The sequence below is a fragment of the Pagrus major genome, chromosome 21 (assembly GCF_040436345.1).
Source record: "Pagrus major chromosome 21, Pma_NU_1.0".
Taxonomy (NCBI): domain Eukaryota; kingdom Metazoa; phylum Chordata; class Actinopteri; order Spariformes; family Sparidae; genus Pagrus; species Pagrus major.
The window spans coordinates 16,721,643-16,737,763 of NC_133235.1; the positions used below are offsets into that span (position 1 = coordinate 16,721,643).

A 16,121-nucleotide genomic window follows, 5' to 3' on the forward strand; every position below is an offset into this window, starting at 1 on the left:
CGTGTGTGGACGCCCTGAAAATCTTCCTAAACGAGATCTAAATGGCCAGAATGGCACCATCCTAAAAAGCAGCAATTTGCTCTCGCAGAAAATTCATCTCTTCTATTCCTGTAAGATACAGCTCCAATATTTCCTCAGCGTGACAAATACAGCCACAAGCATCCGGCTCAGGCTAAGACTAAACACCCCTGCCAACTTTAAAGACACAGTCACTTACTCTCCCCAGACTCACACATCCAGACACATCTCCCCTCCAGCCACAGCTCCCCTGAAAACCAGCCCGAGGAAACTATTAGCTGACGGTGACCTTAGATGAATGGAATATCTCACATTCATGTTTTTAATAAGAACAATAAGCACGGATGTCTTTCTCATAAAGCCCCTTATGGAAATTGATTTATCACAAAGGCACAGCACAGCGGTTGAGGCTGAGGCGTATAGACTGCTGGAAGTGCTTTTCTGCCAGCATTTCTCCTGCCGCCGTCCTCATAATGATTCCACCCACTCCAATTCATCTCAATGCCGTCTTGGGTTTAGGCATCACAGCATGCGGTGCGAGAAGGTCTTTTTTGTGCTTTGGTTAAGGATTCCTTCTGCATCCTGTTATTCATTGGTTATTTTTACACAAATATATTTGTCATGAGGAAACTGTTGTTGTTCATTTCCTCCTTTGAACCCTTTGTGTGCGCATGAGAGATTCACGTCAGTGGATTTCGAAGAAAACATCTTCGGGGTTTGTTTTGTTTTTGTTGAAAAAAAGCACGAATCGAGTAATATTTGATCAAAAATGAGCAGGGGGGAGGAGGGCGGCGGTGTATGATAACATCTGAGCGTTAGCTTTCAACCACCGTCTAACTCCTCCAGGTCTCACCCTGGCCCCTGACTAACCGTCTCCTTTTCATCCTGTCTGTGTTTCTGTTTTGTTACAGAACCGAGATGAAAGCGGCTTAAGAGGTACCACGTAAAGCCCTTGGCAGGTTCACTAAAGTGGGGAAGTGGTCAAGCCATACTGACCTGGGTCTGGTGGTGTTGTGCTTTCCTGTGGAAGAAGAGAGAACGTGAGCACAACGGAGAAAAAAAGCAAGAAAATGAGGAAGAAAGAAAGAATTATGGAGGGGGGGAAGAGATGGATAAATGAAGGGGTCATTCTTGCTCCTTGTGCAGGATCAGCCTGACCTGAAGAATGAGTCACACTCGTAATCCAACAATCTCTCAGATTTATACTCAGTTTATAGATGTGTGATCTAACCATTTTGAGAGGAAAGATCACATCAAGCTTACAATTTAGGCGCTCTGTTTCTGAGCACTTTGAAAAAAATCATAAATCTTGAATCGTTTTTTTCCACAAGCCACTTCATCATAATGGTAATTAGTATTTTTTGATTTGTTGTCACAAATTGCATTAACAGGAATGCCCGAGAAGCAAAATTTGAATGAGGACTCATTTCAAAATTAAAAGCATTTATCATTTTCATCATTTTCTACCCACATGACAGGTGGTTTACGTGGAGCCTTAAAGGTCCTGTGAGCAGGATTGAGGTGGAATTAGAGACAGAAATGGAAAATATAATTAATTATTCTGTTTTCATTATTGTGTAATCAACTAAGCCTTTGTATTGTTTCGTTTTTTTATCTTCGAATGAGCCTTTTATATCTACAAGAAAGTAGGAACCTCTTCCATGGAGTCTGCCATGTTGCACCTCCATGTTTCTATGGAAGCCCAGAATGTACAAACTAAACACTGGCTTTAGAGAGGGCCTTACACATTTAAAGCGGCCATCGTAGAGGAGGGTGAGACAAGAGTTGTTTGTCCTTTGCATGCAATCTGCGACCGCAACACTAAATGCCACTAAATCCTACACATTTTACCTTTTAAGTATGGAACAGGAATAAGAATATTCACTACTTAAGTATTTAATTATAGTTTCACAATGCTAAATTAACATAATCACGAATTGTAAACTGTAAACGTTACAGATGTGACAAATTAATGAGATGGAATTTCGAACCCATCAGTTAACTAACCCTTCACCAGCATTACCAATTGTTGACCTGACTGATGTGGGTAACAAACTCCTCCTGTCGATAGTTACCTGCACCTACGCCTGCTCTGTGATATCTGCTATGTTATGCTTCACTAATTATGTTCTCTTTGGTGTCTAAGTCAAAGAAGAGAAAGAGTGCAGGTCTTACCTTGGGCTTCGGCTTGGCAGTATCTGCAGTCGAGTTAGAGACAGACACAGTGAGAGGAATACAATATCAGCGCATGGTGGCTTCCTGACATACAACCTCAACTGTCAACCTCTGCTGGCCCTCATCACGCCTCAGAATGCATAAAGACCACAACGCTTCTGCAAGATGGCTTGTCAACAGCCTGGGCTGCCTTTAGCAGTCTGTGTATTCAGGGAGGGTAATGTACCTGCAGCCCCAGACTGGTGACAAAGAGCTTAAGCTTGACATAGAAGTACGATGCAACAACTGCTAAATATCTATACAGCATTGTTTAGCTTTTAATTAAACAACTACTACAAATGTACAAAGCCGAAAAATATATCATGTGCGATTTGCTGTTTTGAATTTAGATTTTACTTTGAGGGGGAAATAAAGATCTGTGCAAGTGTGAAACTGAGGTCAAAAGGTAAACATATACTATAAATATTTACAACAGATTTCATAGGATACCATCTGTTAGATATCTTATGTACAAGGGTGGCAATCTGGCATCAGTATGTGGTGCTAATGCTCAGGGAGTGCCACAAATGTAAAGAGGTCCTTCTCTAGGGAGCATGAATGCGCTCAGTAAATTTCATAGCAATCTGCCTTTTAGATTTTGATATTTTGTGTGTATAAGTGGAAATCGTGGCCTGATGGTGGCGCTAGAGGAAAGGTCACCAAAAAATTAAGAAATACTCTCTGAGGGGAATCATAATACACAGCAAATATCATGGAAATGATGCCATTAGTGTTTAAAAAGTGAAACACAATCAGTTTGGGAGGCCTCCATCTCACCTGTTCTCCCACAGACTGCCAGTCGACCCAGGCACTCCTTGTGAGCCCCCAGCCCACATTTCATACAGAGATAACCCTGGTTAAAGATGCCCCTGGACATAATAAAACACAGGATATAATTCGTCTGTTTAAGAAAAACACCTTGACATTTTGAAATTTCAGGCTTCTGTCACAGTCTCAAGATAAGAAAAATGACTCCAGAAATGTCCTTCAGCTTCCCAAAACCATGAAACTGATGCCGTCTGCTGAAAAATGAGACAGCTAACAGTCTGCAGTGCCTGTTTATTACAATTAAGTGAGAGGCTAAATTCCAAAAACGTCCTTTTTCTTAAACTGTCTGAGGAAAACTGACTGAAAACAGGACAGAATGTGAAATGTCACGGTGTTCCCTTTATACTCAATATGAAAAAGATTTGAAAGTGTATTTTCATAAGAACAGAAAAACACCATCAGCACAATAACACATGCTTTGCCATCCTAGAACAATGTGTGTTGTTACAGTTCCCTGTCACCCTGTCTGAGACGCAGGATTGAGTCCCATGAAGAAGTGTTTTTACTCTACTGGGACATCATCAGATGCGCATCTGTATCCAAAAGAGAGAAGCGTCTGTTCACTCTGAATATTACCTGAGCAAGAGGTGACAAAAACTACAGGAAGTTATCCTTTCGAAGGTGTGCATCTTGAACTGGTGAGAGTTGTGGTTCGCTTGCTCGGGTCGGATATTTGATCTGAGAGAGGAAATAAGAACAAAACATATTTCAGTGAAAACTCTGTGATAGGGTGGACAAAATATCAACATGGCAATATATTGTGAAACTTAAAAATATCGATACGCTGGCACCAAATATTGATATTTTTATGTAAATATTCGGCACATTGGAATGATGGCACGCGTGAACATGGACAAGTTGCACTGAGCTAAGACACTTTTTGTACATTGTTTCATCTCAGTGTCAAAATCTGTGAAACTGAAAGCACAATGCAGCGAATAAGTACTTAATTCCTGCACTTTGCCTTTTTAGGGGAATTTTGAATTCTTCAGCTAGACAGATATCGTGTCGATGATATCAGTGATTGTCTTGCAATGTTTTGATTATCACAGAATCGTACGGTATCTGATTCCCACCCCTACTCTGTAAGCTGTACCTAATTAACCTAATTGGTGGTGGAGTAATTCCACTCCACCACCATTCAACTCATTGTATACAATATGCATACATGTATGTGCTTTAAGGGTTATTTTGTATTATTATTTTTGATATTTAAGCATATTTAATATCAGAATATCAGACTTTTTACTCAACACACACACTCAGCACTCAACAAGTAGTACAGCTGAGGTTAATGGGAAAGCAATTAGTTTAAGTATTGAACAAACTTTTGACCTAATGATGACTGCAGGAGCTCTGACCTAAGAAAATTAATGCAACTCACCCTGAGGGGATGCTTGAATGTTTGTAGAAAATATCACAGCAATCTATCCAAAAGTCATACAGACTTTTCACCCGAAACCACAAAGGTCAACCTCATGTTGGCACCAAAAGAAATGTCAGAGGATCACCAAAGTCAATTGGTTTCATGTGCTAGACCATCTAGTAGATACTGAGATCTTTTTGACCTGCTGATGGTGCTGTAAGAAAAGTCAGGGCATCGTCAAAGTCATTAGGATCCATCCTCTAGCGACCATGGATGTCTGTACAGAATTTCATGGCAACTCATTTGAACTTAGTTGAGATATTTCAGTCTAGAACCAAGTGGTGTATTGACTGAGTGACTAACATTGCCAGAGAGCCGTGCTGTTAGCATGTGGTGATTGGATTTGTGTGTGTTTCAGTAGTGGCAACAATTTTCTTTCAATTTACTCAAGCCATGAAACACTCCTAATCCTTTTGTTATTAGCTGAATGAAACTACTTTGTTGTGACAAAAACATTCCCTCAACTGACTGAAAGAAAAGCTGTTATTACCCCCAATGCATGTGTACGTATTTATGGAGAGCACTTGAGTCAGCCTGATTTTGAAGCTGCATGTGTTCAGACATGAGAGGGGAAACATGCATAGCAGAAATAAGCAGCCTTTCTGGAACGCAAACAGACACCACTGGCACAAAAATACCTTTTTGTGTTGAACACACCATAAAGAAGCCACTTAAACTGAGTGCTCCCATAAGTGAGTCCTTCATCAGGAGCCCACGTCCTCTTTACAGGTACAATTTTCACTTTCTGAATGGGCCCCTTCTGGTGTCATTACCCAATGCACAGAGGCACACATAGCTGTTTTCCGACACAAACAACTGCACCTGGCGAAAACAGCTCCAAGAAGTGGGTGAAAAATTTCTACTCTAAATTGTGGACGTGTTGATGAAGGTTCTCAGTCATCCAGGTCATGGTGATTCAACTGGACTTGTTTCAGTTTCTTGGAGACGTTTCACCTCTTGGATGAGAGGTGAAACGTCTTCAAGAAACTGGAACAAGTCCAGTTGCCTACGATACAACACAACAAGAATCTAAATTGTGGCTGCACGTTGAGGGTGTAAATAATGTCTTTTCAAACCAATTTGGGATCTTGGGTTTTACAGAGAGTTGGATGAGGAGCCGTATGGAGCCATTTTATAGGTTTTTTGGTTGTATATTTACGTCTTAAAACAAGTCTGTTGTTTTTCAGTTGTTTAGGAGAATGGGAAGCAGATAATAACTGAATTTTCAGTTTCGGGTGAACTTATTCTTTAAGTTCAAGTTAGGGAAGGAGAGGCACTTAAATTGCCCATTGTTTAATGTACATCCCCACACACTGCATTGCTTTGCTACGGTGCATATACACATAAACACAAGTGACTCTGAGAAGTGAAAATGTGTTCAGGAAGGCCATAGCAGGTAGTCAGCATGCATATCAGGGATGTTTTCATACACATCCACCCAAAACACAAAAGCATTTGTTCAGTCAATCAGAGTGTAATGTCAAAACAACACTGTATTCTCCCGAATCAACATAACAAAGGATGCAGACAGGATATCTGCCTGAGAAAAGCCTCCCACTGTTACAAAATAATACAAAAGATATACCTCCATAAAGCACTGATTTGAAGAAACATAGAGGCAGAGTGACTTCTTTGTAGTTTTGCAGCTCTTTGGAGCAGTTTATGTTTGTGTTTGTGTGTGTGTGTGTGTGTGTGTGTGTAGGTGTAGGTGTAGGTGTAGGTGTGTGTGTTATCGTTCTGTTGTCAGCAGTGTGTGCTGATTACAGCAAGGCCTGATCAAACAGTGCACATGAAAGAGTCAACACCTATCTCGGCCTTGGAATAACATGCATGCAAACAAAAGGCAAACAAACACCGTGCACACATGCACATACAAGTGCACAGTTACTTTTTTTCCTATGATGCCCACACTGGCCTTCTGTGTCGATTACAAACCGCCATGACTGCGGAGGCTTCTCGTTCACGTGTACTTACATGGCCATTTCAAACTGATCCAGCCACTTCTTCTTCAGCTCCCTGGTTTTAAGAAAGAGCTCAAAGCCTGTGTGTCCCTGCTGGTGAGTCACGTAGAAGCCGTAGCACCACTGTGGAGGTCAGAAGGAAGACAGCAATCAAACATGTATTTTCTCATGAATCCATGTATATGTATTTTTGGCATATTTATGTGTATAGAAGGGAAAGTAACATCACAATAATTCATACTCTGATTATTATCTGTCACTGAATGTTATGATGTATTTGTAGGTTGAAATGTAAACAGTTCATAATCCTTAATGTATACTTAAATAGGTGCACTATTTCAATTACCCGAGGATGGCTAACAAGTTTAATGCTATTTATGGTTAGGCTGTTAAAAAAAATAGAATACAGTAGGGGTCAAAAAGTCTGCATTTGTCTTGAATGTAATACAATTTTTTTATTAATAATAATATCAGCGTCATAATTTGAGTTAAAAGTTTAAGAGAAGTTTCTGATTATCTTCGTATTTACTACAGTATGTCCCCCCTTTGCTTTAATGACAGCATGCACTCGAGCCATCATGGACTCCATGAGTTTGATGCTTTGTCACGGATACGGAATTTGCTAAATAAACAACGCAAGACTCCAATCAGCAAAAGCACTGTCGAATCATGCTGGGATAATATGAATCATCAGGTTTTGCACAAACTTGTGGAGTCCATGCCAGCTCGAGTGCACGCTGTCCTTAAAGCAGAAGGTGGACAGACAAAATACAGACTAAATTGTGAGATTTGTGAAAATTGTTACGCTTATTATATATCTTGTACTGGAATACTGTATTGATATAGAAAGCTAGGTATTGTAATAAATATTTTGCTTATTCCCCATGCCGTACCTAATTTCAGAGGAATAGTTCTACATGCTTTACTACTACTTGGGAGATACATTTATTTGCATTATTATTGAAACTAAGATGAGAAAAATCAGTACCACTCTTATATTGTACCCGTACAGTACATTTGCAGCTACATTCAGTAGCTTAGCTTAGCATTATGACTGTTTTAAAAACTGTGGCAACAAGACGCCAGGTAGTGACCGCACCTTGCCGAATTGGCTTCACACTTGTAATGTATGGATTAAGCATACAACAATCTAACATGATAAATAGTGAGCTCTTAGAGGGCCTTTTTTTTCTGGACAGAGCCACGCTACCTGTTTCCGTTAGCTTCTTATTTGACATGAGAGTGATTAATTTCCTCCTCTAACTCTTTGCAAGAAATCAAATGGCAGTATTTCCTAAACAGGCAAAAGCTATTCTGTTAAGTCAGTGATATTCACCGAATGTTAGCTAGCTATCACAGAACGTAGAAAAACTCCAGTTATCTTAAACACTGCAAGACACTAGAAGACACAAACAAAATAGTTAGACAAAGAATATTACTAAAAGAATGAATTGTTTTAACTTGCTTGCTCTGGCATGAAAAAAAGCTGCATTTCAGAACTTTTAAGCATGTTGTTTGCCTTGCTTGAAGTTCACTTGTCGATATTATCTCCCTGATCGCCATCCGCCATTTTGTCATATTGTCTAGCATGTTGCCTATTGTGTCCTCGCAGACAAAGACACACTAATTAAATTGTCTAGCCTGATTTATGGCGATCTCAAAACAATTAAAAATATCGTGAAGCCTGATTCTAATTTAATTCTGCCTAGCCACTCCAGTTACATCGAGCCAACCCTAAAGATGCTAATCATCCACTTTTTTTTAGTTCCTACACTGACAACAGACTTTCTCAGACACCTCCCTCCTGATGTACAACCGTTTATGCTGTCATCAGTCCCTCTTAGCTGTAGTTCATGTGTCTTCATGTGACAGACTAACCAGAGTGTGATGACTGCTGTTTTTTGTCAACGTCAGGAGAGCAGCAGAAATCAGAGTTTAACCAGAGTTCTGCCCAAAGAGGACTTAAGCTGTGATGACAGTGAGGAAGAGTCTGCTAATCTGCCTCGGAGGAACCGAAGACAGCGTTCGATCTTTCTCTTCCAACTGCTAAATTTAGAAAACACCACCAAAACTTCTAAGTCACAGTTGCTACGTTGTTACATCGATTTTTTAGAAAATCCTGTGTGTGCAATATAACTGCTGTTTGCTTGTTTTCTCTCACAGCTGGGAGAGAATCTATAACCATTGCAGCTCTTACAGCTTAAACGCCTCGCTCATGTGAATATTTGGGAAAGATTTTCAATCAATTCCCAAACCTCTCGGCTTTTGCCACCCTAATCTGTTCCAGCTTGTTGTGTCATATCTAATAACAGGAAAAGTGGTGGGGTTTAGCCGTCAGTGATTGGCCGGCCCTGCAAAGTCCTGAGTGTTTTAGGGCTCTGCTGAGTGTTAAATCATTGATGACTGTGTGGGTGCTCAGTGGCACCGCATTCACACTCTGAAGTTTCATTTAGCAGAAAATGATATATAGCTATAAGCAGCCTTGGAGGACTGCGCACATTCATCACCTGATATTAGCATCTCCGTCCTGCGCTATGTGTGTTTGTGGGTGTGTGTTGAAGTGTATGTAGGTACACGGAATCTGTTTGACTGTGAATATTTGTCTTTTTCTGTGTCTCTGTGTGCAAGACTTGCTACAAATAAATTCTTGTACACGTCTGTGTCTTTTCTGTGCAGCAAAATGTTGTAAGGCGGAGAGAATAAAAATGAAAGGGAATGACTCATGCGTAAAGAAATTATGTTTATGACAAAACACACAAAACCCCATACAGACCATACATGTTGAATCCCAACACATCATGGTTTCACAAAAGAGTAAATGAGGAAGATAATGGGGTCCCTTTGATAAAACCCACAGAACCATCCCATTCTGGCAAGCTGTCAGTTTAACATTAGCAAATCAGCAGCGGGGTGAGAAGACACCATCTGTGGCATACATCAACAAGACATCAACAAGTCCCCTCCACAATACGGCCTGCGAGCGTTCCCACGAGGCGAAAAATAGCATAGTGTATAAACTGTGCAGGGTGGCGACCTTGCAAATCAAGATTTCTTTTCAGAAAGGAGAAAACAACACTGACCCTACACCAGGAACGGGAAAAAACTATCATTCCATGTTTCTCTCATTAGGCATCCAACATTTATTTCAGCAATAAAATCTGCAGCCAAACAGATGTGCAACATTTCCATACGCTGGCTTAGTTTATTGGTCGGAACTATAAACTAATGAAAATGTGAGGAAGACAATATTCAAAGCAATGCAAAGTGCACCGATACCAATATACAAGCGCAGCATCTGTTTATTTATATGCATAAAAGTATACTGTGTTTTCCCAGCCGACTGACCTTTTTGCCCTCTCTGTCAGAGGTGGGGTTGTTTGTGATCTTGAAGTAGTTGAGGTCGAGTATGTCCTTCATCTCATAGTTGTCTCCCCTTCTCTTGCAAACAATAACAGCCACATCAAATAAAAAGATGTGTCTGGAAAAATAAGGAGGCAGAATGTCATACTGTTATATTATATTATATATTATACTGCTGGTTAAAGTAAATAAGGTCAGTCGTATTAATTCAGATGAGGTTGCTGAGATGTTTTTCATTTCATTTCTTTCTGTATGTTTGATCAAGTACTTTCTTGGACTATATGAGAATATATACAACTGATTTCATAGCAATCAAATATCGTATTATTGTATCATCGTAATCTTTACACACCTTTCTTTGACAGGTGGGTGGAAAATAAGTAAGCGATAAGGCAAAAATAAGCTCTTCGTCTCTATAGACACTGTAAATGTAAATGTACTCAGTAGCTACACTTCAATATCAGACATTTACTATGTGATCTTCCTGTGTGCAACCCTTTCTACATTCTCAGGACAATGAGGTAGAACAACCTGTCTTGTTTCCTCTTGTCAACACTGGAGACCATGCGCACTTCACCGTCCCCTTTTGGTCGACCATAGCTGATGAGAGGCTGATTCTGAAAAATAAAATAGCAGGGGGTTAAAATGAATAGGATGTGAATTATGCAACCCGTTCTAGTCAAAAGCTCATTTTAAACTCAGTTCAAGTGTCAGATTTCAAGCATCAACCACCTTTGGCACAATCAATGTCTCATTTGTCTCAAGTTTTCAAAACTGATGCGCATATTTTTGTTTTGTTTTTAAATTTTTAAAATTCAATAGTTTTTGAGAAAATCAACATGTTCTAGTAGTAGTTCATGCTACAGAAGAAATCCCTCAAATACTTGAAATATAAGCCAGACCAGAAACACCTATTTCAGCAGAGGAATCCAACAGACCTCCGTCACACGTTACTGTTTTTCTTCTTTTTTCCAAACTGATGCAGAACAACAACATGGCAGTTTTGACGCCATCAGCTGATCAGCAACTGCCGACTCTTGTTATCACCAATGACATTCACTCAAGTCACCAATTTAGTTCAATCAAGACAAAGAGAAGAAGGTCTTTCTAACCTGACAATCTCTTACTCATAATGCCTCGGCTGGTGAATACGTTTTTTTTTTTTTCAACCTGCAACTCATCCTGTCTACTTTCACCACCTTATCTCATCCTGTTCTGCTTTCTTACTACCACTCGGCGATGGCATATCTTGACTTATGTATGAGGTGTTTTCCATTTATTCTACCTCACATGATATGCTCGTGGTGTGCGCTGTATGGTTCTGGAGGGGGATTTACTGTAGTCCATGCTGAAACCTAGATTCTCTGAGCTGAGACAACATAAAAGCTGTCTGATATTTTAAACATTCTTCACAGAGATGCAGTTGCTGTTAACAATATATTTGATTCGTATAAGGCTGCAACGGACAATATTTTCAGTATCGATTAATTTGCTATATTTTCTCAGTTAGTCATCTTTGATTAGATGACAAAACAATTGTGAAAAATGTCCATTATAATATGTACCAGATCATACAGTGACATATTGAAATGCCTATTTTTTTTTTTAAAAAAAACAACAGTCTAAAACCTCAAGAGATTTACTTTACTATCACATATGAAAAAGAACAGCTGAGATTTTTCATTATTTAGATGTTTGGTACTTAAAAATAAAAATAATGTTGAAAAATGGCAAATGTTGCCATTTGACAATATTAATTGGTTTATTCATCATCTGATACTTTAAGCTCTAAACTCATAAAATGTCATACAGATTATTATCTTTATTGTCCATAAGAACACAATTTTGAAAAAAAAGGAGAAAAAAACAAATTAAAGGAAAATGTTACAGAAAAATCACAGAAAATGCACATTTGATAACAATGATTTGGTTAATCAAGGTAAAATTAGTAACATATGCCAACTTTTTCCTGAATTAAGCCTTTAAGCCACTGAAGAGCATGTGTGTTGTAGACTTTATGGTGTCTGTGTTGTATCCTGTGTAACTGTCTGATTTCCAAGGACCACCCCAAATTAGGAGGAAGACTGACCTTGTTGGGCAAAACTCGACTTGCAAAGTTAATCGTCAACAAAAAGAAAACAACATGTCTTCCTGATATTCTGCACTCTTACAGAGTGCTCACTAACAGAAGCTGATAGCTGTAGAAAAAGATTCTTGGTTTACCAGGTTTTCAATAGACCTCTGGTACTGGTCGATCTCCCTGAGAGTCTCATTATCTCTCTTCACCTCGTTCACATACTGAGCCAGGTCCTGGGCAACACGGACACACACAGACACACAAATACACACATTTTGTTGAGTTAGTTGGGTCTGGAGGTAGTGGAATATGTCCAAAAAGTCAGATGCATTCATTTGTAAAGCCTGAAAAAAAACTGATATACTGTGAATGCACAGAATGCAGAATGCACTTCTTTGCTTTCTTTACTGAGAGTTAAATTAAAAAGGATTAATACTACTCTCATATCTGAACATTTCAACATGAAGGTGGAGCCAGGCTATATTGGTTAACGTCAGCATAAAGACTGAAAACAGCATTAAACAGCTAGCCTGTTAAAACCAAAGAGCAGAAACCACAAATTTGTGGTTTTACAGGCAAAATAACTTGGTTGATTGGTATCAATATTCTCCTCTACCTCTCTGCAAGAAAGCAAATAAATGGACTTCATTAAAATGTCGACAATTTAAATGACAGTCTCTTCTATTCCAATTTTATACACATGCGTTAATGTTGTACTGTGACAATCGAGGGCTTCCTTAAGCTGAGCATGCTCATCGTGTGAATATAATGAGTATTAATCAAGCCTTCAAGATGTCTAAAGTTCTCTAAAGTGGAAAAGCAAAAAGGGCATTCACTAATGTGCATGTAAATGTAAAGTTTTATTAATTTACACCCATTTGTAGAAGAGAAACATGATGATTTATGACTTTTTTCCAATCTAATGAAAGTTGATATTTGAGTGGCAGAGCCTGTCTGGGAATTATCCTCTAAATCAGCCCGCTATTGGTGACAAGCTGAAATCACAATGATTACAGAGCATTTACCATAAGTACTGCACTTACTTTCATGGCATCAAGAGCGATCTTCAAGTTGCTCTTGTCAGCAGCATCGTGAGTGTGTTTGACTAGCTCCTGTCAGAGGGGGAGAGAAGACAAACGATACACATAAAATTCACACCCAGGCAAACATTTGAGTAGTTGGATTATTGTTGCAAGATTTCTTTTAAGTGCTACTGTGTAGTTTTTGTAACAAGATGGCCTTTGTTTGCTGTTGTAATCATACGACAGAAATTTTCTTAAATATGTCTTATTTGAATGCACAAAAGGGGGTATTTCTATGGAAAAACTGACAAATATGCTTCAGTTAATAATTATTTATAACCAAAAAACACCTTTTTAGAAGACAGCTCATTTTCTTAATCGTATTCGAGGGCAGAAAGGGGTCTGTGGGCTTGGATTGGCACATGCACTTCAGTCGTATAATTAAGCTGACGGATAAATAGGATTTCTCCTTCTTTTTATTTACACAAATACTGTCAAATGTATTTTTACTGCCAGAAAAGGAAGATAAGGGGATTTTCTGACATCAACCTCCCAACACCCACACACATGTTCGTTTAATTACTCAATAAATGGAAGTTATTGTTGGGAGTGTAACCTGCACAGAGGCACCATGAAATCTGCAGTCTCCTGTGGAAGACTTTGGTTTCATTGCCATCAAAACACCAGACAAACAGCAAAGGAGGTGTGCAACGAATAACCTAACTAGTCCAGACTGAGTTATTCCTGCGGCAAATTTAAAAAAAAATATCATGACATAAATCTGAGGCAGTGAATAGATAGTTTGGCACCAGTTTCACAAGTTTTCAAAGATATTACATTGTGGCATCATTCTTAATTTTCTGTTTTAGCTTGTGTTTAATTTTTGCTTAATTCTAGACAGATGCTCCTTGTTAATGAGTGCTGCCAGCACAGTATTTGCTGTGTAATATGTGCTTTGTATGGTTAAAAAAAATATACATAAGATGGTTTGTAGAGTTTGAGGCTAGTTTACACTTCATTACCTCTTTAATATCTTTACAGATGAAGAGATTAACTATTCCCTTTTTACCCCCTTCCCAAAGCCTCTCCTCAGAGAACACCCACGATCACCACACGTACTGTGGAGGCCTTTACCCTCCACAGCAATTTAAAACAGCTCTGTAGTCATTGTCCTCATCTGCCCTGCCAGCTATAGTTTGACCTCTGATTCATACTAACCAGGGGAGACGATGTCACACAGTTATCAGCAGGCAGTGAGATTGGGGGGATTTTGAAAGGGCTGCTTGTCTGATTTCTGCAGAAGCAAGAGTGCAACCGCATTGCAATAATTCATAAAAATCAATAAATGATGCAATGAGAATTTCACTTGTTCTATTTTGCAATCAGCTGACAGATTACTCCTCTTACTCTCCAGGAATAAATGATCTTCAATGAAATCCCTGTTTGAGGGGAAATTCTGGACATTCTACTGAGGCAGATTAAAATCATGTCACTTCATTCATTCATTGTACTTCTTCCAAGTGGTATGAAATATTGAGACTGAATGCAAGATCTTAATCACATCGATGGTGTTATTTGCAGTGTGAATCTGCTGAGATTCTGTGGCGGGAGGCAAACATGAAGCAAAAATGTGGAGAATGTCGCCCTCAAGTGGCCAACCTCATACTGACAGAGGCAGCTGCAATTACATTGGCAAAACTTCCCAGTGCTCATCTCACAGGAGTGAAAAAGGCTTTCATTTATAGAAAAAGTAATAAAGTAAAATAGATATGTGTTCGATTTGAATCCCTCCAACAACAGTTGATACTTATTCCAGGCTTTACAGCTACTGTTATGGTGTCCTGAAATAAAACAGCAAGCCCTGAATGTTCCAGGAGAGCTGCAGACTAAAACCATCAGGTGTATACAGTAATAAAGGTGGATTGGTGAAAACAGGCACTCAGATTCAGCATATCCATTCGAAAATCAGACCGAGAGTCAGGTGATCTATCTCGTCTGTGCTTTCTTTTAACAACTGAGCACTCTCTCAGTTTGTGACGTGTTGTTTGACACTTTAAATCCGGGAAGTCAAACCCCTTCTGTACCTGAAGAAGCAGATGATACTTCAGGACTCTCTGCATCGGGACAACCAGCAGGTCCCTCAGTGTAAACTTCCCGTTGTTGGCTCTCTTTGAGCACTCCTGGAACAAATACAATACACATTTTTATAACAGCAAACTACGATGCATCCTTACACATATCCTTACAATAAGATGTCATCCTTTGGTGTTACTGAGACTTTTTCACAGGGATGGGTTGATATTTAAACTGTAACATTTATTATCTAAACTTAGATAATATTGATTTAACAAAATCAAGGCTTTCAATTTAAGGCTTTCATCAATAATCTTGAACTGCACTGTAACTTTTATTGTATTTATTAAAACCTGTTCTATTTTAGCTTATTCTTACTGTTTTTAACTTTTTTTAATGTTTTGTTTCTTGATGTCTTCATACTTGTTTTTAATGTCTTTTAATGTAATTTGTAATGTATTTTAATGTAATGTTATGCCCCTGTAAAGCACTTTGAGTTGCCTTGTGTCTGAATTGTGCTATACATATAAACTTGCCTTACCATATAAGTTATTTCAGTTCACTTAAATAAGTATGGTATATATTTTTAAGTTTGTTAAAGTTGGAGAAAACAAAATGCAATACTGTAATTGTAATTTTGTCTTAAATTGCTCTTTATAGTTTCTTTTATTATTCTCATTCAAGTTTTATATTCTTCTTCTTTTCTCTATTTATCTGTATTTAGGCTTATCTTAAAAATACATTCTGTCGTATGTGTGTAGTGCACATACTAAACACTAGGGGGCACTAGAAAACTGGATCTGACCTGTGTGCATGAGGGTGTGTGCTTTATATGTGTTAGTGACTGGACACCTTCTTCAGGTGTCTCACCTCGAGCTTCAGGCGAACGTCTTCTTTCTCTTTGCAGATGAGGTCTAAAACAGCAATGGCGATCTCCACCCGACTGCAGTAAATCCCATAAATGAGCAGTCTACAATTCAAAGGAAACACAGTTGATGAGCCAAAATCAGAAAGTAACCCAGTGTAAGTCTTAAGATGTCGCAATCGTGTTGCTCATGATAAAGATGTTATCAAGTGGTAACAAGTCATTCATCTACACTACATCATGATACGAGTGAGAAGGAAATCCTCCCTCTGATATG

General features: G+C 38.9%; 1 protein-coding gene across 1 annotated transcript in view; it reads right to left on the minus strand.

Moving 5' to 3' along the window:
- The window catches only part of LOC141017382 (guanine nucleotide exchange factor VAV3-like), a 52,269-nt gene that overhangs the window by 20,846 nt on the left and 15,302 nt on the right, over positions 1 to 16,121 (minus strand). The window contains exons 9-19 of the mRNA XM_073492080.1: positions 15,850 to 15,949; positions 14,991 to 15,086; positions 12,928 to 12,996; positions 12,031 to 12,117; positions 10,339 to 10,424; positions 9,793 to 9,925; positions 6,461 to 6,570; positions 3,637 to 3,738; positions 3,010 to 3,101; positions 2,194 to 2,216; positions 1,015 to 1,039 (exon numbers count right to left, since the gene is read on the minus strand). Coding sequence (XP_073348181.1) covers positions 1,015 to 1,039; positions 2,194 to 2,216; positions 3,010 to 3,101; positions 3,637 to 3,738; positions 6,461 to 6,570; positions 9,793 to 9,925; positions 10,339 to 10,424; positions 12,031 to 12,117; positions 12,928 to 12,996; positions 14,991 to 15,086; positions 15,850 to 15,949 — 923 coding nt within the window. The remainder of the gene's footprint in view (positions 1 to 1,014; positions 1,040 to 2,193; positions 2,217 to 3,009; positions 3,102 to 3,636; positions 3,739 to 6,460; positions 6,571 to 9,792; positions 9,926 to 10,338; positions 10,425 to 12,030; positions 12,118 to 12,927; positions 12,997 to 14,990; positions 15,087 to 15,849; positions 15,950 to 16,121) is intronic.